This window comes from Macadamia integrifolia, chromosome 7 (genome assembly GCF_013358625.1).
Source record: "Macadamia integrifolia cultivar HAES 741 chromosome 7, SCU_Mint_v3, whole genome shotgun sequence".
NCBI classification, from domain to species: domain Eukaryota; kingdom Viridiplantae; phylum Streptophyta; class Magnoliopsida; order Proteales; family Proteaceae; genus Macadamia; species Macadamia integrifolia.
In genome coordinates, this window is record NC_056563.1 from 16,522,978 (window position 1) to 16,547,570 (window position 24,593).

General features: G+C 35.7%; 1 protein-coding gene across 1 annotated transcript; it reads right to left on the bottom strand.

Annotated features, from left to right (window-relative positions):
- Window positions 1-6,192: 6,192 nt before the first annotated feature.
- LOC122083898 (protein ASYMMETRIC LEAVES 2-like) lies at window positions 6,193-9,524 on the bottom strand. Its single transcript, XM_042651829.1, has 4 exons — window positions 9,265-9,524; window positions 9,077-9,170; window positions 7,505-8,447; window positions 6,193-6,646 (listed from the first exon to the last, which is right to left on the bottom strand). Exon 3 carries the CDS (start codon window positions 8,433-8,435, stop codon window positions 7,563-7,565), a length of 873 nt encoding a protein of 290 aa, XP_042507763.1. The 5' UTR covers window positions 8,436-8,447; window positions 9,077-9,170; window positions 9,265-9,524; the 3' UTR covers window positions 6,193-6,646; window positions 7,505-7,562.
- Between the last annotated feature and the right edge of the window lie 15,069 nt (window positions 9,525-24,593).

Sequence of the window (24,593 nt, forward strand, 5' to 3'; positions counted from 1 at the left end):
AAAATCAACACATAATAGGCTTCACATTAGTAGGAGTTCAATTTAAATTTATTATTTGATTAGTAGTAGGCCTTGCCTTAACCATGTCTATAAATCATTTTTTGTTTGGTAAACGTCTATAAATCTTTTTATGAGCTATAAAATAAATTGTGGAAAAAAGAAACCAGAATGATAGTATGACTCCTGCACCCACACACATAAGGATTAAAATAACCACAAGGTCCCTCATAAAAGGCAGAAATTCCCCGATTAATGCTTCTGAGAATGCTCCCATTGGCCCCCATACTGGCGCTGGTGCCACATTGCCTTAAAGGTAACCCTCTCCCAAAAATTATAGTCTCATATGAGTTATAAAAAATTAAATTCTCTTAAGTCCACATGCTAAAACCTAGTATATTGAAATTGATTCTTTCTTACCTGGAAAAAAAATTGATGCTTTGAATTGTTGAAAAAAAAATTGATGCTTTGAATTGTTGAAGACCAGTCAACTATCTCAGCTTTGAACAAGAACATTCTATTGAAAAAAAAAAAAAAAATATATATATATATAGACCGTTCACGGTGCCCACAACCACCTTGACCAGTAGTCCTTTAAAAAAAAAGTGAGAAAAAAAAGACTATTTGTTATTATGGTTTTCTTTTTCGTCGTTTCATACACAACCTTAGGCCTCTACCATATTAAAAAATATATAAAAATAAAAATAAAAAAGCCTAAAGCCTTATTTGGATAGAAATAAAAAAGAAATAAATTTTCATTTGCAACTAAATAAATTGGAATGCAAAGAAGAAAGAAAAAAAATATTCAATGGGAGTGAACTTAAAAATGATTGAAAAATTAAAGGTTAACTAAGTAGGCCTGATAGAATATTTAGTCTTGTACACATTTTTTTTTTTTGGGTTAATTTTACTTATTATTTTGCTACTTTCACGACTTTAGAGATCAATACATATTAATAGGATAGGGCTGTAAAAAATCGCTATGGGTTAGGGCTTTCTCTGTAGCAGAATACCGCTGCCCCAAACCCCAAACCTCTGTTCTGCCGCTGTTCGTGTTAAGTTGGGATTTCCGCCGTTGTGTGTGTTTATTTCTCTACCTTTATGCGTGTTATTTTCTCCACCTTCGTGTGTGTTAAGTTTTTCTCCACCTTTGTGTGAGGTTTTACCATGAGTGGAGGTCCTATTGGTGATGGTGACGAAGCAGCCGATGATGACGACGAAGATGATGAAGCATCTCAAACCCCCTTGCAGGCAGAGATCTTCTCACCCTTGAACCTCCTCGATGTCTCCTTTATGCCTTCTATGTAGTTCAAACCGCCTATTGTCTCGCCTTCCCCATCGCAGCTGAAGCAGCAACTGAGAATGGTGGTGTATTTCGACGTGGGTATTGTCTTCTTCCTAGAGAAGAAGAGGGCATTCATCACTTTCGTTGTAGCTATGGACCCCTACCCATCGCCGCCGAAGCAGGCACCACCGTATGCTCCTTATGTTCAGATTGACAAGTTCAAATTTGAGACCCTTTTTCCCAAGAACTTCAACACCTGCAATGCTCGTTCAGATCTCATTCTTGAGATCTCAATGGCCACCAACGTTGGAGTTTTCATCGGTGCCGACATCAAGAAGGGTTGTGTTGGAGGACTCAATGGTGTTTGTTTTTTTTATTTTTGGTTCTAACATGGGTGGCAAGTGGTGGGAATCGAGTTGTTTTTGGGGGAGGATGGTGTTGTCTATGGAGTTGATGGTTTGCTTCTGGTCGCAATCGTTAGAGCTGTTGTAGGAACCATTGAGTTTCTTCTCGGCGGCGTTGTCTCCGGCCTCTTTGGTAGGTCTTGCTTTGGGCTGCAAGCATATTATGATACTCCGTGTCTAGCTTGTGTTGGATCGCATGCATACTGTGATACTTTGTGTCTGGCATGCGTCGCTCTTATGCCCATTTGGACTCTACCCCTCTCTATCATGAAAGAGGAATTTGCAACTGTTATTGAAAGTTGTGTTTACAACTGTATTTCAAGGGAAGTTATTGGTTTTACCCATCCCTTATCATGGAAGGCTCCGTTAATGACATGTACAATGGATTTTCCATATTCCACTCCTTGGTTTCTTGTTTTGATAAACAGTATAACCTTGTGTAACTCATGTTTTCTATTTTAATGAATTATTGTTTACAAAAAAAAATAGATATTAATAGGATTTTGTTTCATATAAATGTCTAACATTAATGGAAGTGAAGTTAAAAATGATTGGAAAATTAAAGGTTAACTAAGTAGGCCTGATAGTATATTTAGTCTTGTACAATTTTTTTTTTTTTTTTAATTCTACTTATTTTTTTGCTACTTTCACTATTTTAGAGATCGATACATATTAATGGGATTTTGTTTCATATAAACGTCTAACATTGATAAAGGTATAGTCATTGTGTCAAACACGATTGCATGTAAATCAATACTATAGATGGTGTATCCTCACCATATCTCAAGTGAGGTCAAATAAATACCTACACCATATATTTCATTTTTCTATTTTCACACACTTTACCCCTAGCAAATGAATCTGAATATGAAACTTTACGGCTCTGTTAAGTTGCAAGGGGTATTGAAGGGAAGAGACGTGAAATTTCAAACCTAATAAATAAACTTTTGTAATCATCCCATATGATTGTCACTAACTCCAAATCATTCCATATTTGGTTATTAAATTCTCATTTTACTTTGCATCTAAATCCCTTGATTCAAAAAGTAGATTAAAACTAGCACAATTTACTACCACATGGGAGATTTGATAGAGCTGAAGTTTTTGTGAACAAATGAACTCAAGAGTCTCATATCTTAAATTTCGGTCACAATCAAGGATTTAGTTCTCGGGTATTGGATAGATATATGCTGATATTGGTACGATACTAATTAATCTTGGATCAACCCATATTGATCAATTTTACCTCTACTTTTCATTTTTTGTTTTTTAATGATTTTAAACCCATGTTCGAATACTAATACTCAATCCCAAATAGACTAGGTATTAGGATTGGTCTCAACTGATACCATTATGGCTGATTCGATACCAATACCTAAAACCGCATGGTCACAAGTGAACAATTAAACGCAAAAAAAGGTTTGAAAATTCAGGAAAAGAATAGAACTTATAAATATTTCAATATATTGTAAATTCATAATTGGACGCAGTATAAGCATATTAAATGGCAACTTTACTATAAACGAAATGTAAAGTAAAAGAGTAGAAATCCTTAATATTTATATTAAAAAAATATTGATAAAAAACATAAAATAAAGAGTAAATATGATGAATGCGTGTAACAACCTTTATAATGTTAGTGCCTCCCGATCAAAGATTTTCCAATATACTGTTGTAGCGGAAATAACACAAGCAAGGGATGCTATTGTTTCTTTCACTTTCGAATTAAAATTGTTTTCTACCAAAAAAAAAAAGAATTTAAGTTAAAATTGATATTTAGGAGGCCCATTGGAGGAGCAAAAGTGGTATTCTTACTTAGGAGCACAAGGCATTCATCTTGTTCGCTCTCATTTCTCTCCCTCCTTCCTCTGTTGGCGGTAATCACTTTTAGGGAGAAAAAATATTGCCTAGCTGCATAGGTATGCTAGTGACTTCTTGTGCCTATCTCTTTTCCTTCATCTGAACTAATATATTTTCCTTCAATTGTGGAAGAAGAGAGCTAAACATAAAGAAGCACCAGCGTACGTTACACAGCCTAAACAAGTTAAACAATTGTTTGTCAATCAAAATGTAGAAAGCATTATTCATCCAAAAAGGGTGAAACCTGAAAGCATTTTATTGAATCAACACAAGATTTGAGGATATGTGGATTTCAATTCCTAAGTTTTATATAAAAATTGTTAAGGCAGAACAGGTGGCCTCTTCTTCTCCACTAAAGATTAGAGCTTTTCCATCGCTGGCCAAGTTTGTGAAACAAGTCTGTTCTCTCCTATTAGCCATCTGTAGTATTGATGAAATTGCATTATAAAAATCATCTTATGCAACCATTCGATCATGTTTAAGTTTTCCTAGTTTGGAGGTCTACTATTTCATCACAAGTTTACACTGGTGGGATTTCCTATCTACTTTGAGAAATCTTTTTAGAAACTTTGTTACTATGAGCAAAGGAAGCTAAGGAAAAGATAGCGAAGGAGGCAGATGGCATTGGAGTTGTGAGAGAGAGGGTATATGGGGGGAGCAAGGGAAGGGTGACAGAAGCCAAAGTTGCCGATGGAGAGAGATAGAACATTTATTTCATATGTAAAATACACGTAACACGTTTTATCATGTTTAATATGAATTGACACAAGATAAATAATTTGTTTATAATTGAAAAATAATTTGGAAAAAAAATGAATTTTTTTTAGTGTCTAAATGATATCGTTATTAGTATTTAAAACTTATAACTTCATTAATTGCATATTGGCCTTTCATGCACCATTAACTATTTTAGGGTGTTCAAAATTTCTCAAGGGTATCTACAACAAATTATGTTCAAAATTTAATAATAATAATAATAATAATAATAATAATAATAATAATAATAATAATAATAATAATAAAAGGGTTCAAATACGCATAGTATGACGAGATTTTACTAACTCTAGGCTGGACATAAGAGTAGACCTTCAATTCCAATACTGACATGGTCAGACTTTTTTTTTTTTTTCTTATGATAAAAGATCTGGTCAGACTCAGAGGGAAAGAAATTGAAATGATAAGAAGCTTCTAACATGTGAGAGGCTGGCCTGCAAAGAGTCATAAGTTCTCCCTTTTTGTCTCTACTGATACCCCTGACATGATTATCTTCGATCTATCACTTTCATGTATATGGAAAATATCCCAATTGTATTTTGTCCTCCACTCCTCCTCAAAGAATAAAGAATAATAAAAAAAAAACTCTATACTTTATGGGATTGTCATCACTGATTAGTTTACAGATGTACAAACAAAGCATACTGATTTCCTGCCAATTTTGTTTTCTACCTTCGGGCTTGTGGGAATCCGTGTTAAGAAAGTCATTTGGAAAAAGCTCTTTCCAGTTAAACCCTTGGATAGGAAAGGGAAATAATTTCAGTATCGACCCTTCAAAAGATATTCATCGAAATTCCAAATCACACCCTGGTTCCAATTCACATGGTCGCCAGAAACTTTAAAATAATAATAAAACAACAGAGAAGGAAGTTCCCATTTCCAATCCACATTCTCATGATATTTTAAAGGGAAAACAGAATTAATTCTATTCCATATCATCATGAAGTTAAATATTGCAGCAAACAAAAACAATTCACATGCCTTGCTAATCCAGCAATAACAATCCAGTTTAAAAGATCAGAATCAATATTGGTGTAAGAAGTCCTAATCCCTAACCCTGCTCCAGCAATCCCAAACCATGGTGTAAGGAACTTTTTTATGGGATTGATTTAACTATTAAGGATCAGTCAAACCTACTGCTAGGGATTAATGAAGTCTTGGGTAAGTGTGTAGACTCTAGAAAAATTAGAAGTCTCACATGGGTCGCTAGGCTGGAGTACGGAAGATTGAATAGTCTTGTTGTCTTCTTTTATAATTTTTTAAAAGGCAAAGAAGGAAGAGGGAGTGTGTGTGGCCCAAACTAGTCTCTGGTAATGATGATGATGATTTTTTTTTTTTTTTCTGGTCTGGGTATCTTGGACTGTGTATCAATGTTGAACTCTGCACAACGCCGTACGTCTTCAAGGTATATGGTGAAGTCTAAAGAGTACCATCACATCATGCCTCCCCACACTTCAATCCGACCCTTTTAAGCTTTCAATTTTTTTTCTGAATTGAAATGTAATATTCCATTCCTCAGTTCTCCTGTCCTGTCGTCGCTGCAGCTTTTGATGTTACTACATTGTCTCATGTTTTTCATAAGAAGGGTAACCTATTTCCTGGGTCAAGAAAATCAAACCATGGTTTCTTCCCTTTGGGATGGGAGAAAGAAGAGGGGGACGAGGAGGATTCTCTCTCTCTCTCTCTGGTTTTGACTTTTGATCTTCCCTGCTAATAACACAACCATATATGTATGTCATCATAAAGTAATTTGGAAAAAGAAAGGGACAGATGTGAGGAATCCCAGATATGGTGTTCAATGTGCATATGCGTCTCTGCCGTAATCAAATTTGTACTTTGTACCTCTTGAGTTATACTTGCTAAAGACATGCATGGAGTTCAATATGATAGTTGAGACTAAAAATCAAACATTCAAACCATAGTAACAACTAATTATTTGTTTATACTATATATATATATAATATATGAGAAGATGGGGAGGAAAATTAACAAAAATAAAGGAAAAAGAAAGCTGCCGGTGACGTTAAGTAGAAGGGAGAGAGGGAGAGAGGGAGAGAGAGAGAGAGAGAGAGAGAGAGAGAATTGAATAGAAAAATAATAACCAGAGATGGAGATAGACGCTATGGTCTTTGTCTCTCTTTTGTTAATGCTCTCTCTCTCTCTCTTGAAATTAATACTATTCATTCTTCAGCTGGGTCAATCAAATAGAGAGATTTAAGAGGGGAAGGGAAGTTTTAATACTCCAAAAATGATGCTTTTTCTTCCTCCTTTCAGACGCTTCTAACTCTTAATTTGTCTTTGATTAAGAATATTGGCCCCAATGAACCTGTGACCAGAAATGAAAAACAGGTTTGTTACTGTCTAGAGATAATTCCAAAAGGAAAATGCCATCATGGGTTTTCATATCAGAAAAGAAAATATGGAAAAATAGATCATGTAGAAAACGTTGAATTGGTAGACCCAGATAGAAAAATCTCAAAAAAATCCTTAAAAAATTAACTCTAGAAAACAAAAGTGAATTTATTTTTTTATCAGAAGAAATCAAGAAACGTGTTCCTCATCAGGGATGTGAGAATATTTTTCAGGTAAAACAATCAAAAAAAAAAAAGGAATTATTAGTTTACTGGGTTGCCTTAATTAATGATTACAAAAATAAATGAAGCACACCACAAGTCCACTCCAGACACCTGACCGAGATGACCCTTCCTCTTCTCGAGTCCGGAGGAGGGAGGGGGAAAAGAAGAACCCTAAGTCTTACCTGCCAAACGTGATGATTGCGTGAATTGGACATTCAATAGAGACCTTTACACTAGATGGGAAGAACCAACAAAAAGGCCAAAAGGCCAAAAATGGTGTTGGGGAAAGCAAAAAAGACTGCAAAACCCTACCCCTAGCTTCTTCGTTTCTCTACATTTCTATTATCTTTTGATCTATAGCCATTTTTAATATAAACCATCCACAGTTTTCTTCTTCAAGAAGGGTGTTCGTAACATGATTTTAAAATGAAAATGTGAGTAAAAATCATTTCCAGACCTTCAACACTACATCCATGGGTATGGTATTCTGGGTCATCCATTGACTCACACATGCAACGTTCTCTATTTCAGGGTTTGTTTGCACGCACGCTTTTGCACGTGTAGAACAGTATGATTGCGAGAGAGAGAGAGAGAGAGAGAGAACGTACCGAGATCAAAGGAAAAGCAATGGCAGGCAGAGAACGAGTGGCGAGAGGAAAACAAAAATTAAGAAGACGGATGAACGCTTTTAACCTCATCGCTCAAAGTTCTCTGCTGCGAGAGTTGATGTTGTTGTTGTTGTTGTTGATGCTGATGCGGATGCTCTTGTTCCGGTTCTTGCAGCTGAAATGAATTGTCGAATGGAACCAAAGCCAAGGAAGAAGAAAAACCCGCGCTCAACTGATTAAACTCAATACCATCTCCCCCACCAGCCCCGGCATTCCCATCAAAGCCACCATCGAACCTGACAAGCTCCTGCTGTTGTTGCTGTTGCTGCGCGTAGTTCCTCATCATCTCATGTTGCTCTCTAGCAGCTACAACTGCGGCTAAATGTTGTGCCTCCAGCATCTGCTGCTGCTGCTGCTGTTGTTCCCTCATTAATAGCTGTGCCTGTGCTTGCGCTTGTGCCGACTGAGGCACACCCATACCAACCGGGGAAATTCCGTAGGGTCCCATATTGGAAGATGGATTCTGTTGTAGTTGTTGATACAGAAACTGGTGGTGTTGGTGTTGATGGCTGAGAGGGAGCATCGCTGATGGCCCCATGTAGCCAACGAGTTCCTTCTTGGCATTAGTCAGATCAAATTGAACCTGCCTCAGCCTTTGTTGTAGGATTGAGATTAAACCGACACAGCCGTAAACGGGATCGCGAAGCCTCGCATCTGCCTCATAGGCCAGTGAGTTCACGGCGTCTTCTCTTTGCGTCGGGTTCAGCTCATTGAGGATCTTAGCAACATTGCTTGCACCGAAAACCTTGTGCACGTTCGCAAACTTTGTCGGCTGGTCCGGTGGGAAATATGGGGCAAATACGCATTCTTGTGTGCACTTCCGCCGAAGAAACTTGCACGCGGCGCACGGAGAATTGGACGAGGATGCCATTTCTCTTCGCTCCTGTAAAATTTTTAGAATTCAGACTTCAGAAATAGAACAATTACATTAAGATCCAAATTAGCAGAAAAGCTGAAGGGTTTCAGAAATGGTTACAAGTTTCTTTCTCTAAACGCGGCTGACTAATATACGCCGGAGGACGACGTGAGAGAGTACAGACAGAATCTAAAGAAAAAAAACCCTAGGGGTTAACAGAAAACTCTCTATCTCTCTTTCGGCGCAATGAAGAGATTAAAGCCAATAACACAGAAGAGGTTTAGACTCGAGATGCTGCGAACCAGATAAAATCGAAACTATGATCATCTCTTCCCTTTCTCGGAAATCTTTATGGATCCGAATCCCCTCTTCAATTGATAGAAATAAAGATTAAAAGAAAAAAAAAAAAATCCATTCCTATGAGACCGAGTCATTGCAATCTTCGACTCGAATCGGTTGAGATCTTTCCTTATCTATAATCTAAACGATTTCGAATCTTTAGTTTCAAACTTCAGAGATCATAAGAAATCTAAATGATTTTCGAATCTTTAGTTTCAAACTTCGGAGATCATAAGGCCATTAAGAATAAAAGAAGCAAAATATGATAAAAAGGCAAAATAAAAAGAGTAGCGAGGAGGAGGCAATAAATCTCTCACCTTCGAACGTTAATTGCTCCTTCGAAACTTTAGATCAGACTTTGCAGCTTCTTTCTCACTCTATGAACATTTCTACTTCAACATCAACGTAAATCTGTGGAAGAAACAAAAACGAAAAGACTGAACTCTATAACGAAGTCCAAATAATAACCATTAATGGAGAGAAGAAGCTTCAGATCAATAAATACCTGAAACTTTTCTTGGATTGAGAAGATTCTAAGATCGTCTTCGTCTTCGTTATCTTCTCCTTTCTTGTTCTTCGCCTGAAACCTCTCTGCTTTGAACGAAAGAACGTTCTCGATCGGAGTCTCAATACTCTTTTAGAATGAGTTTCAGGATACCCAAAAAAGAGAAAGAAGATGTAAAAAGAATATGGTAAAAAAAAGAAATTACCAGTGAAGAATAGTAATTAAAATTGTGATAAGGAAGATGAAAAAGAGCAAGGGAGGAGGAGTTAACCATAGAGAAGAGTAGAAGAAAAACAGAAACCTATTTTTAATAAAGATAAGTCTCGCAAAGCATGAAGAAACATTGACCGTTGATATTTGCAGCTATTAAAATAGGCCGTTAGATTGCAATCATTGTCTTCGTATGATCGCATTTAGGTTTTCTGATTGAGCATTTATTTGCTTCTCAATTTGTGCCTGATTTGTACCAGTTGTGTTTGGCAGACATCATGACGAAAATACCCCTCATTTATATAAATATTTCAAGAACAGAAATACTTTGACAAATCACTTCTTAAAGATTAAGTCCTCGTATAAGAATGATTCTCATACAGTATCTGATTTACACTTGGATTCCACTTAATCTCTCTTTTCTTTTAATTGATTTTTATTCTGAGTGAAGTTCAAGTGTAAATCAAACAGTATACGAAAATCATTCTCGTACAAGGACTTGATCCACACTCATCAATACTTACCTTTATGTTATTAACCCTCACATCTAATCTAAATACTAATGCCTCCCCTAATAAAACTTGTTCCAAACTATGTGAAGTTAATGTTTCCAAGTCCAGCCTAGGCAGATTTTGTCAATACATGAATAGTATAAGAAGCTTATCATAGTTGTTATCTAATTTCTAGATAGATCAGATGGCCTAATCTACTTCAAAATGGTCAGAGATCTAACAAATGAGGTGCTAGTTTTTTCCCAACAGACTGGATGTTACACTTTAAACAAACCACCAGGAGATGATAAATAACTTGACAAGTAAATTCATAATCCTACAATTCAAGATTCCTCCACACATTCAGCCTGTGAATATCTATTCGTGTGTATTTGATGTGAAGGGCTCCTCTAGGAATTGGAACTTACCTCTCATACAGTCTTATTCCTTCGCCAGGAAATCATATTCTTAGAATTAAATTATCACCTATTGTTATTAATGATGAACTCTTTGTCCTTATTCTAAATATGGATTCTTTCCTCAGCTAATCATATTCTTAGAATTAATTTATCAATTGTTATTAATGATGAACCCTTTGTTGTTATTCCAGATATGGAATTTTAACTATCAACGGTGTCTTGAACTCATTACATCAATTATGCAAAACTCTTATATATATTGGTCTTTGGTCTTCTTGGCTCTGTTTCTTCAAACTTTGAATCTCTTATCTCCTTTTTTCTTTGGAAGGTGGTGATAATCCTCAATTTCTTCACCCTCTGAGTTGGGATAAAGTTTATCTTCTAAAGAAGGTGGGAGGGTTGGGTCTTCCTAGAGTTATGGAATTTAACATTGCCAGGATTGCTAAGCTTAATCTAGAAATTGCTCCCAGAAAGAAAAGCTGATGGGTAGATTAGGTTTATTCTAGATACCTAAAATCAAACTCCATTTGCTCTGCATCAATCCCATTATGTTATGTAGGTGATGGTTCTAACACCTTGCTCTAGCTTGATAATTGGCATCCTAGTGGTTTTTTAATTCTTCAGTATGGTAATAGAATCAAGTATGATGTGGGCTCAAGTAGATTGGTTAAGGTGTCGTTCATCCTTGGCTTACGAATCCAAGAAATTTTGTCTCTCCTATTGAGGTCTGGGATAAGCTTCAGAATGTTAGTTTGAGGTCTGGAAGTAGGGATGATGCACATTAGATGACAAACTCGTCTAAGAAATTCTCCCATTTTTCTGCTTGGAATTTGATCAAATCTAGGGCTCCTTTCTTCCCTGGTATTGATTGGTTTGGATCTTCAATTCTAAGTTATTGTTTTACTATTGGGAGAATTTTCACATATACTCTTCCAACACAAGAGTTTCTTTCCCAAATATATATTTCGATCCCTAACTATTGCCTTTATTGGAATTCTATTGAAAGTGTTGATCATCTATTCTTCTGTTGTTCATTCTCCAAATTAGTCTAGAAAGTTATCCTTAGAAAGTATTACCCTTTTCTTAGAAAGAATGGAGGTGGGTCTTGAAAATTGGCTTTTAGTGCAGTGATCCATCATAAATGGTGGAAAATAAACAAAAAGAGATAAACTTCCACTTCCATACTATTGAGCAAGTTTGGGACACTATCACTTTTGAGATTAGAAATAAGAATCTTCACAGTTGTGTAGTGTGCCCTGACCCAAGCAAAAAACAGGCATCAGGCCTTTTCTTGGGATCTCCCTCTTATTGCTCCCTCCCCCGAGTTTTCATGTATCATATATATTAGTTGTTTCTTCCCTCCCCATTGTTTTCTTGTAGCCCTTGTGTTGGTGTTTTATTTTGTCCTTCTTCTGTTTTCGGATGTCCCCTCCTTCAGTAATTTTTGTTTTTAATGGCCTACGTTAGGGCCTCGAGCCCTTAGATTGCCTTTATGGCTTGTGTCTTTGTTCTTTTTCTTCTACTTTAATATATTTCCAATTCATTAAAAAAAAAAAAGAAGGTTGTTGCTTCATGTAAATTATGCTTTTATTTGTAAACCTGAAGTCCCACAGACAAGTGTGGAATCTTATTTGGAGGTTGAATGTACATCCTAAATTTAAAGTTTTTCTTTGAAAATGTTGTTATAATGGTTTACTTTCAAATGGTTATCTCAATAAATTGTTTCCAATTGACTCTTTATGTGTTTTTTGTCAGACAACTGAGGAGTCTTTATGGCATGTGTTTTTGAGTGTTCTCTCTAAAAATTGATTTGGTTTGCTAGCACATTTTTGAGTGTTCTCAAGTCATGATTTAGTTCATGAATTAATGGATTCAGCACCTATGAAATCAGATATAAATATTTTTTATTAGTAAGTTCTATCATTATGTATTTTATTTGGCATGAAAGGAACCTTCTACTACATAGACATGAGAAACCTATTTCCTATTGTGCTCTGTCAAAATTAACCATAGAGAGTCACCCTAACATCCTTATCATATAACACTCAGACCTCTAAATACTTTTGTAGACACCGAATTTTGTCACCCCCCGGCAATGATGACAATATGAAGAATTACATGTTGGACTTTTAGAATTGGAGAATTTTCAAGCTTAGAGTAGAAAATGATCATTTTTCCCCTATAAACTTTCAAGAGAAAATGTTTTCAAAAATTAGAATTTGATGTTGTGGATTATTGTCTTTTGTCCCCTCAAGTCGGACATTACACTTTGATGCGAGAACTATGCGAATCGACGCCCAATTCTCTCTTTTATTATATGATCCGAGTCCCTACTTTATGCATATTTTCGTAAATGTTCTCGGTCGAGACCACAATCGTGTCTCACATCATTGGATAGTGCTCGGACTAAGCTTTCTAACGACATATTACACGTCGAATTCTGACTAATGGTTTGAAAGATATGACCCCCGAAAGTTGACTCTAAAGTTCGATATCAAATTCCATTCCGAGCAAACAAAGAGTGTCACATGGCGCTCAAATCCCTTTGTCCAAAAGCAAACCTTTTTGGACAATTCTCTCTAATTTTTTAGTCCCACATCGAAAATAAGAAAGAATTGTCTCACATAGTCACATCCCAAGGCTATAAATATAACCCTTCCTCTCTTCCAAAAAGAAAAGAGAAAAAATTGGGAATTTGGGAGAGAGGATGGTCCAATCAAGGTTTTGGCTAACTTCTTCCCTCTAAAATCAAATATTCTCCAAGTTTAAAAGTTTAACACATTAATCATTCCTTGAGCCGGGAGATCTAGTCCGGTTCAGTTCGATTTGGGGCTTGAAGCACAAGGGTTATCTCCCCTTGTTTCTTGATTAAATCTAGGTTTAAGGTATTTTTCTTCTGCTAATTGTAATTTAGAACTAGTTTATCTAATGTAATAGATTAGGTTCTAATTTATTAATAATTGTTTCATTTAGATTAATTAGGTTTAATTAGTTTCAATTTGGTTTAATATGGTTTATTAGATATAAATTGGTTTATTCCGATTCAATTAAGTGTATTTAGGTTTAATTGGTTCATTTAGATTAATTAGGTTTAATTAGATTTCATTTGGTTTAGTATGGTTTATTAAATGTGAATTGGTTGATTCCGGTTCAATTGGGCTTATTTTGTTTTAATTGGGCTCAACATAGTTTGATTTGGATCATTGGTTCCAATCCATTGGTTTTGCTAATTCGGTTTTTACATTATAATGTGTTTTGTTTTTTCTTATTATTATATTTTGATTCAATTAATCGGTTTTATTTGTGGCTTAATATACTCACTTAATAAGTAGGTTTGATTTGATTTATTTTTGATTTTTTATTCTTTAGACATGAACCCTTAGATTAGGATCTCAAACTCTAATCTCCTCTCCCATCTCTTCTTCCTTTCTTTCTTCTTTTCCCTGTAGCAGAAAATCAGCCGCCTCCCTCTTCTCCTTCCCTTCTCCATGGCTGCCACCTCCCACTTCTTCTTCCAAACCTGCAACCCTTTCCTTCTTTTTCTTCTTCTTCTTCTTCTTCTTCTTCTTCTTCTTCTTCTCTTCTTTTCTCTTTTACCATGGCCGAATCCTCTCCACCCCCTTCTCCTTCCTTTCTTTTTCCTTAACTAACCTGAACCCATCTTCTCTTCCTTTTTCTTTCTACTGAAACCCTCCGAACCTTCCTTCTCTCTTGTAACTCATTCCATCCCTTCCAGCAGCCACCATTCATCTACCTCCCATCTTCTTCTTCATTTCCTTGTTGAACCCCAACTCTAGCTGCCAACTCTTCTCCTCCCTCCTCCTCTTCTCCTTCCCTTCTCCATGGCTAAAGCCTGCAACTTCTTCTCCTTCTCTCATTTTTCTTCCTCTCTTCTTTTTCCTTGTTGTTGCAACTACTAACCAGTCCCACCGAACTGAAACCTGCAACTTCTTTCTCTTCTCCTCCTTCTTCTTTTTCTCTTCTTTTTCCTTGCTGCTGCAACTGCTAACCAGTCCCACCGAACCTCCTTTCTCTTTTTCTTCTTCTTCTTTTTCACTTCTTTTTCCCTGCTGTCCAACTGCTAACCAGCAGCCACCGAACCTCCCTTCTCTTTCTTCTTATACTTCTTCTCCTTAACTGAGCCCAGCCGCCCCACACAACTCCCTCTCCATCGTTTGTTTTTTTTTTATGGCTCCATGTCTTTTCTTTTCTTTTTTCTCTCTTTTTCCTCTCTCTGAATCAAAAACAGAACAATCCCTCTGCATTTTTTTGTTTTTCTTCATCATAGTCTTAATTGTTCATTGTGGATTAAATAATTTTGATAAGTTAGTCCGTTTTCTGTTTTCTTTTCTCTCTTAATAATATATGGGACGTAGTTTAGGACATAGACTAGTAAGGGCATGGTTGGCCCCTCAAACCGGCCCGTAGCATGAGGACGTATTTGGGGAATGGGTTTGTGTTATAATTTCTTTTTTTTAGGGCTTTTCACTCTCTTTCTTTAAATACAATAAAAAAAATTAGATCTTGTTTAAAATAGTGCAATTAGTATACTTGTATTCCAATTCATCCAACTTTTCCTTCTTTTAGCTTGTTTAGCTTTCTTTAATCATTCCATTTAGCTTCATTGATTAGTTTAATTACTTAAGCTCATATATCATTTTTCACTAGTGTTTTTCTTTATCGTAATTAGTTGTTTTAATTATTTAATGGGTTCAATTAATATAACATTTAGACTCTAGCATAATATAGGTATAGCATAAAATAATCATTAGACATATTTAATTTAGAAGATAATTAGCATTGCATTTATTTAGTTAAAATATTCTCTTCTCATTAGCTTAACTAGGGTTTTGAAAAATGTTTAACTCATCTTAGATTGGCTTAAGGTAAACATAATTAGTGCAATTACGTTTCATAATTAATTTAATTAAACTTTAGGTTTAGTTTAATCTTCCTATACTAAATTAGGTAGATTAGTAAAAATGCATTCATTTAATGTAATTAATCCATTTCATTTTTTATAAATTAATTAGGTCTCATTTAATTTATAAATCTTTTTACCAATTAGATTAAGTAGGATTGCAATAATTTATTTCACAAATTACCAGGGATTGGGATTAATCATTTTAATTAATTCAATTTGGGATTCATAAATTCATTAATCATCTATCTAGGTTAGGCTCAATTAATTGAGTTAGTTTAATTTAGGGTTTTTAATTTTTTTAATTAACGTAATCATTTCATTATTTACATCATAACCTAACTATCATAATTTAGACACTTGGTTTAGGGTTTTCACATGTCATGCTTAGATACTTAGTTTAGGGTTTTCAGTGACCTAGATTTATGACTAGTTAGTAGGGTACAAACAAACTTTAGGAGACTGGCCTTAGGGTCGGGCAGACTGGATGCCTAACACCTTCCTAGCCTGTCACTTGACACTTGTCTAGAATCTTGGTGCAAACCAGCCTTATCCATCAGAGTCATTAGTCTCTCTCCCTTGATAGGCAGAGACATTTATGGGTCCTAGACCCTTTCTAGGTGGCGACTCCCTTTTACCTATAACGTGTATCCCCCCCTTGGAATTTGATGACCAAGGGATACTATGTCATGTCATTAGGGTCGACCCCTAGCGTGTGTACACGCGCTACGTGCCATATCGCGACCCGACGAAGGTCCATGATATCTACAACTTTGATCCTCTAATTTTGGAATCTTCACAATTTCCTCTCAACCTCCAAATTCAAAGTCTATGTCTACAAGATGGTGTTTACTCAGTCTTAGTTACATATAGAAGTTTTGGAAAGGAACCGAAGAAAGCTGGTTGGGAATCAATCTTATCCAAAGGAAACGGGAGTTATGTTTTTTTATCTAGATTATGGGTATGTAGACTCTGAAGAAGAAGCAGAAGGGCAGGCCATTGAATAGGGACTACGGGAACAGGATTGATTCTGTTCAGCTGACGCTTTGGTTAAGAAAAGATAACTATCATAAATGGTTGTAACATTTATTCCATCTTTTTATTTCATATAGTATCATATTTTGATCTTTGGAGTCTATTTATGTATATCAAACAAGACAAGATTCAATTTAGCCAACTTATGTATTGGCTAATAGATCAGGTAGTAGTCTACAGGGGTGATAATAGGTGTAAGTTCAGATTTCTATAATCTCAATTAGTTTTCTAATACATTTTCTTTCCATTAAAAAAAAAAAAAAAACTTATTCCTGCTTCTAAATATATATATATATATATATATATATAAGGAACAATAGCCTCAACTTGCTAATGTGAATTCTAGTATAATGGGTTCAATATTGAAAATAAAGAGAAACCTTAACTCCAGCATGGATACAATTTACTAGCTAGAATATAAAAGAAGAACAATTAAAGGAAAAGGAAATTGGATGCAATGATGAATAAAATAAATAGGGCAGTCGATTGAGAAGCAAAACAATAACAAGAGAGAGCTTCCATTAATTAGTCATAAAGCCAAGAAAAATATTAATGACTCTTGATCGAAATGAAATCAAAATCAAATGTACAGTTACCAAAATAAATCATTGTTCCTCGTCAGGATTTCCACCCTCCCTTGAAAAAATAGAGCGGATCAAGTCCTTGTGCAAGAACCATTCTCGTACGGGGCTGATCCGTACAGATTTGATCACCCAACAATCAACTCTGTGGTGGATCAGCCCGTATGAGAATGGTTTTCGTACGAGAACATGAACCACACTCTCCCCCCCCACCCCCAAAAAAAAAAAAAAAAAACACTTGAAGTTAAAATCCTCAACCAAAAATACTAATTGATAGAAGAAGTACCTAAATAATGAGGACGATGGCACGTCCAACCTCTTTGATCTTCTTTTCTGCTATTTTTGAGAAGGCAATTCCCCCTTGCTTCTGATCATACTCCGACGATGTCAAAGGTGTTCTAGGGTTTCAGATAATTGACAGCTCACCACGATCCAACTCAGTGCATGTGCATGATGAAAATAAACCCCGAACACCCTGAAGATAATAGAGCATAATGAGCCTTCCTCTCATGGAACTCTACTTATATAGTTTCCATTTCAGCATATAACCTCACTTTATTCCCTTATATTTCCAATGTGAGACTAGAGTTCTCAATGGAATAGTGTTCGTGTCCAAAGGTGAACAAAGCCCTAGCTTCTAGAGTTCGCTGCTTTTCCTAGGCCGGAGAAGGGCTTATACTGCTCGCCTTTGTTTGATATGTTCATTCAGTACCAATACAAACTTTTTCTACACAAAAAGTGGAAGGGCCACTATAGAAGCTAGAAGTAGCCTATACTATAGTAGAGTAGTCGGCCTAACCAAAGCGTCACGACATAATCCAATTACCCTTTTTTTTTAATCTTAAGTAGGGGGCTTAGCCCGCCCGCCTACCAATCAAAGAGGCTGAGAGTAAGCTCTCCCACTCATGTTTGCTAAAAGTAATATCGGGAAGGTCTTGGGTTCAACACTCGTGGGAGACAAAATAAGTGAAATATATTGAGGCATTTTTTTAAACTTCTTTTGATTTAAACTAATTGAAAACCAACAACATCTTAAATTGGTCTTAGCAACTATGAACTACCTGGATCCTTAATGGTCTCTCAGGTCTAGACCCTTCGGGAAATCTCTCCTAACACCATCATGTCCCATTTAATAATAAGTATCAAAATCAACTCCTAGAACCATCACATTTGGTAATGGGACGGGTCAGTTCCAAGGTTTTTGAGATAAGTTCCAAGAAAGTTCTCAACTCAAGTCCAATTATTTTATTTTTTTGGCTATCGGTGGGTATTCAGGCCTTCAGCCTGACTAGTCCCACGGGCCTATACTGACCTCACAACCGCATGGACCAGATCATATCAGGGTTGAATGAAAATCATTCAACTTTCACTAAAAGTAGTGAAGAGCACTAAACACCCCCGTGTGAGTGGCCCAAGGTGTGCCTAGTGAGAATCGAACTTAGGACGTCCGAATTTACGGCTCGTACCAAGTTCGTTGCTCACCAACTGCGCTACCCCCTTGGGTTCAAGTCCAAAATTTACACCATTAAGGCCCACAAGGTCAGACAGGAAAGGGAAAATGTCAGGACGAGAGAGTGTTTCTTATCCCTACACTATTGGCAGACTTGACTCCTCTACAGCTCAGGGGTGTGTTACCAATCTAGTGGTGTTGGCTGGATAAGTGACCCGTGGTGGTCTCTCGATCCAAGGGAGGGGAGCAACGAAGATGCAGGATTCAGCTGAAGGTGAGAAACATATGGGATTGTGTTAACCCAAGGGAAAAAAAAAAAACCCTCCCTCTCTCTCTCTCTCGTCCCTGAATCCATTGATAATCAATATATAATTGTTAGTAAGAGGGTTCCCTAAAAGGTAGCGTGGCTCTTGCCCTAGTGTGGAGGCCAATGGAAGTACATGTAGAAGCATTGATAATGGTGGGATTTCTATTTTTCGTGAGAGGTTAAGGCAGCCATTTCACCCTTCCTTGTGTCTAGGTACAAAAAACACACTGCCTTTCAGCCTTCTTTTTTACTATTTGTAATTAGCTTATTGATTACTGAACACATGGTAGGAAAAAAAAAAAAAAGCACCTCATACTAAAATGATTAGGAAAACCATTTTTCCCCATATATCAAGGAAGACATATGTGATTTACATGTCTTATTTGCCCTCAATATCAAGGAAGGCATATGTGATGACCATGTCTCTTTTGAAGGAGAAAAAATTCGTAATCTAATTTTATTAATATGAATTCCCATTTACTTTCCAAAAAAATAAAAATAAGAAATAAAATCCCAATATTTGATTTAAGTAAAGCCTATGGTGTCTTAATAGAAAAATATAAAAGCACTAAAATCAATAACCATACACCAAACTTTAACCCAAGGGGGTAGTGCAGTTGGTGAGCAACGAACTTGGTACGAGTCGTAAACTCGGATGTCTTAAGTTTGACTCCCACTAGGCACACCTTTGGCCACTCACACGGGGGTGTTTAGTGTTCTTCACTGCTTTCAGTGAAAGTTGAATAGTTCTCATTCAACACTGGTATGATCCGGTCCATGCAGTTGTGGGGTTAGTATGTGCCCGTGGGACTAGTTAGGCCGAAGGCCTGGATACCCATCATTAGAAAAAAAAAAAAAAAAAATCATACATCAAACAGTTGTACATAGTCCTTCTCATACATTTATAAATGTATTGTGAAAATTTAAAACAATCTTTTAGTAATTCAAGAAAGGGAGAAGAAGGTTTCCTAAAAGGTAGTAGGGTCCCTATATCACCACAGAGGCCAATGAGAGCACTAGTAGAAGCATCAACATGGAAATTTTGGCATTTCATAAGAAGCACGAAAATCATTTCACCTCTCACTGTATCTGGGCATAGGGACCACTCTACCTTTTAGATAACTTTTTCGCCTTTAAAAAAACAAATAGGATAGAGAAGGTTTTTACAAATGAGTGAGTCTTATTTATAATCAAGAAGGGTACAAATACAATGCATAATCAAGGACCATTGAATAATTCAAAGAATTCTAAGAAGGTTGAGAATCAATTAGGAAACATATCAAGTATAGAAGAAATATAACTATGTTGGACTTGGTATGATTTATTATTATTATTATTATTATTATTATTATTATTATTATTATTATTATTATTATTATTATTATTATTATTATTATTATTATTATTATTATTATTATTATTATTATTATTATTATTATTATTATTATTATTATTATTATGAATTATTATTATTATTATTATTATTATTATTATTATTATTATTATTATTATTATTATTATTATTATTATTATTATTATTATTATATTATTATTATTATTATTATTATTATTATTATTATTATTATTATTATTATTATTATTATTATTATTATTATTATTATTATTATTATTATTATTATTATTATTATTATTATTATTATTCTATTATTTATTATTATTATTATTATTATTATTATTATTATTATTATTATTATTGTTATTATTATTATTATTATTATTATTATTATTATTATTATTATTATTATTATTATTATTGTTATTATTATTATTGTTATTATTATTATTATTATTATTATTATTATTATTATTATTATTATTATATTTTGTGGGTGTGGATATGGGATGATTTCACTCATGGTCAAGTACTCAATGAGAATGAGAGGGGGTGCCAAAGCTCTCCCTACAAGATTCATTAGGGGTGAATTTACACATTTTACCTCTCCTTTCAACTCACCAAAAATAATTCATGAGGGTGTAAAAATATAGTGAAACATTTCATTATTTATATTGACATGTAGGAAAACCCTATTATATTTTAGCATTATTAAAATTTTTGATTAAAAAAAAATTAATACAAATTTTATCTTTTGGAAAGAAGTATTGTTATCTCAATATTGTCAAAATAGATAGATTCTTATAATAATAGTGGAAAAAAATCCAAAATAGTTCAATTTATATCTTGTATCTTTCATCATGATATCATATGATCCTTAGGCCACATTTGGTTGCTTCCCCATGAATTATGGAAAAAGAAAAGTTAGGCAAAATGAAGAACTAAATTCATTTGATCACATTTCTTGAGAAAAGTAGGGAGAAAAAAGATTAACATTGCTGCCCCGTTATACATTGGTGTTCCTATCATCGCTGGAAAGTTATCAATAGTGAACTACTCTCCTATTCTGGACCTAGTGCTACGAAAATTGGAGGGGCGGAAAGCAAGGTTTGCAATTGATTACTTCAGTGCTCCAAGGATGTTATCTATATTGGGCAAGAATTTTTTTTTCTCCCAGATACTACTATTTCCAAATTGGAATCTAAGTTCTCAAATTTCTTATGGTCAGGACGTTCCCTTGAGAGAAAGATGTATTTCATTTCTTGGGATGCAATTTGTAAACCCAAAAATGCCCAAGAAATGAAGGTGCGTCGGGTGTCAAACGTATAAAGGATATGAATACGGTTGGAATAATGAAACAAATATGGTGGATCGCTTGAAAAAAGGAAATTTTATGGGTTAATTGGGTCATAAAAAGATATTTGAAGAATGATTCCATTTGGATTCCTTCAACTTGTTCTTGGGTTTCAAGGAAGGTTTTAAAATATAGAGATAAAGTTGCTCCTTTTATTCATCATATTCTGGGGGATGGGGAGTCTACATATCTATGGCTTGATAGGTGGCATCCTATGGGGGTGTTACTTAATAGATTTGGAGATCAAATCCAGTATAGTGCTATTTCGACCAAATTGGCACTGGTAAAAGACATAATTCACGATGGGGACTGGCTTCTAAGACCACCTCGCTCTTTTGATTTGATTATTGTTTGGGATGAGCTACCAAATATCCAAAGGTTACATATTTAATAGTGTGGAAGGAAGATCCTAAAGGCGTTTTCACCACTAAATCAGCTTGAGAAGTAGTAAGAACTAATGCTTTTAAGGTAGAATGGTCAAATTTTATTTAGTTCGATAGTAACATTCCAAGGCATTCATTTACATCTTGAAAATGTTTGGTTGATGCTCTACCCACAAGAGATCATCTTATTAGAAGAGGCATTCAGGTTCAACCTCATTGCATTTTCTGTTGGACTGAAATTGAGAGTAGGAAACATATATTTTTTGAATGCCAATTTACTTCTGACACTTTAGGGGATAGTCTTCAACTATGTGGTCATATTGGTAGTCAATTGTGGACATTGCTATTCGGGCTACGAAGGCTTTCGGTACTAATGAGCACATGGCGATGATAGTAAAACTTGGTTTTTGTGCCACTATTCACTATGTTTGGTGGGAGAGGAACATGAGAATGTTCCAAAATAAAGTTAGGACTAGACCTCAATTGGTCGCAATAATAAAGGATGATGTAGTCTCAAAATGTTCTTTTATATCCTTGTTGGCCCCTCCTACTGCTAGAAATTAGAAGATGGCTGTAAATTTGGGTTTGAATGCTAAGTGGAAGAACAAAGTCCCAAAAACATGCTCGTGGTCTAATCCGCCCACTTCAATGGTGGCTCTTCATTGTGATGGTGCTCTGAATAATAAAGAGCATATTATGGTGGTCTAGTTCGTGACTCTAAAGAAGGATCATTCTCGTTGTCATTGGAGGAAGTGTTTATTTGTCAGTCCTTACTATGGAGCTCTATGCTATATATAGGGGGTTTCTTTGTGTATCGATAAGGAACTACTTCATGTCTCTCTTCGGTCTAACTCCAGGCTTATTGTAATGGGAAAATAGTTGGTCCATGGAATGTCCATATTTTGAAGAGTAAGATTCTTGTCTTAGTGCATATTCTAGCTAGGAAGGAGTTTATTCATATGTGGAGGGAAGCAAATCAATCGACAAATCTTATAGATCTACCAATATTGGTATGGCTGAATTGATCTTATATCCCTCGAATTTCCCTACAAATTTTCTAGGTCTTATAAGAGGTGATCGGGATCATGAAGTTTATTATAGAATGAAGAAGTCCCTCCCTTGGAACTCTATCTTTATGTTTGATTCCATTTGTTGATGGGGGCCTGTCCCCCATGGGTGTTGTGGGGCCTAGTCCTTTCTTTAGGCGTGCCTAATAAGGGATTCTAGAGCCGCCACTATTTTGTTAATTCTTTCTCTTCCTTCTTCTTTACAATACATACTATTTAAACCTAAAAAGAGGCAACCGAACCCTCTCTCCCTTTTGGACATTCGATGATACTATTGGGTTTTTTAGTGGCATTATGTCTACAAAAAACATTTCAAGAAATAAGTTTATCAAACACCAAATAATCCTTTTTTGTTTCCAGAAACCTGAAAAGCCATTTTTGCTGTTTCTAGACACAGAAACAGTAGAAATGTTATCAAACGGTGCCTTATTTCTCCATTCATGTTTCTAGACACAGAAATAGGCATAAATTTCTATTTCTGTTTCCAAAAACAAGTGAAACGAAACAGAAAAATCAAACAGTTTTTGGAGTGTTTTTCTGTTTTTGAACACAGTAAAATGGAAAAACATGTTCTTGAAACAAAATCAAATGGGCCCTTAGTTTCCGCCCTTAAAATTATTGCCTATAAAGCTATAGATAGGAAAGTAGTGATCAAGGAACCCTAATCTATGTTTCAAACAATCTCTACAAAGCACCCAATAGGGCAACTTAGTCAAAACACATTTTGGATTTTCTTGTTGTGGAAGGGCATAGTAATGCAGATTTTCTTCTTGTTGTGGTTATTTTCACTCCTCTCTCTCTCTCTCTCTCTCTCTCTCTCTCTCTCTCTGCTGACCATGTGGAACCTTTGAATACGAATCGTAATTTTACACCCATTGTTTTCACATGGGAGATCCCATTACATGCAAGCGCCATGTAGAAACCCTGCCCTTTCTTAAGGGACCTAAGATTTTTTTGTTGTTTTGCTAGGGTACAACAATAGTAAGGAGGTCTTCAAATCTAATAACCAAACTTTTTAACCTCACACAATAGATGGGTGTGTGATAGCAGCGCTTAAGTGTTCAAAAGATATAAATGCTACATTAAATTTGAACCGTTGCTTTTATTATAGTGAATTTGAATCATCCATTGATCTAATGCTTCCCATTAGTCTAGCCGGTTACTTCCATTGTGTTTGCCGAACATGAGGTGTCTCTTCTTCTTCTTCTTCGATCTTCTATCTTCACTGTCATACCAAGTACCAACCCAAGCCCTCGACCCCCCCTAGCCACTGTTGCAAACACCACCCCTCATTCTTCTTCTTCTTCTTCTATCATCACCATCGCAGCAAGCACCAGCCCAGGCCTCTGATGCAAACACCTCTCTTCAATCTTTTTCTTCTTCTTCTTTTATACGAAGACTTTGGTGACTTGTGAGCCACATGGATGGGGAATCCAGAGGGGACAGAGACTTGGACATTAGGGTTAAAGGGGGAGACGATAATAGAGCTCTCTACCTAAAAACGGAAAGGGGGGAAGCCTTTCTCAATTGAGGCTGGCTTCAGTTGTGAGTCTTTGCCTCCGACGGTGGAAGAATCGTTGAAGAGAGTCCAGGGAGGAACATCGACAATTGGCCTGTGATGGTTTCCTTCTCTATGACTCAACCATCCAAGGCGAAGATGTTTACCTACCGAAGCAACTGGTTATCAGTGAAAGGAATGAATGTCTAAAATTCATTAAAACTAGATGTGTACGGTTGGGTTTACTGTAGCGTCCAAA

What these genes read in the sequence shown, in the direction of transcription:
- LOC122083898 (XM_042651829.1), bottom strand. Translation starts at nt 8,435, where the DNA reads ATGGCATCCTCGTCCAATTCTCCGTGCGCCGCGTGCAAGTTTCTTCGG.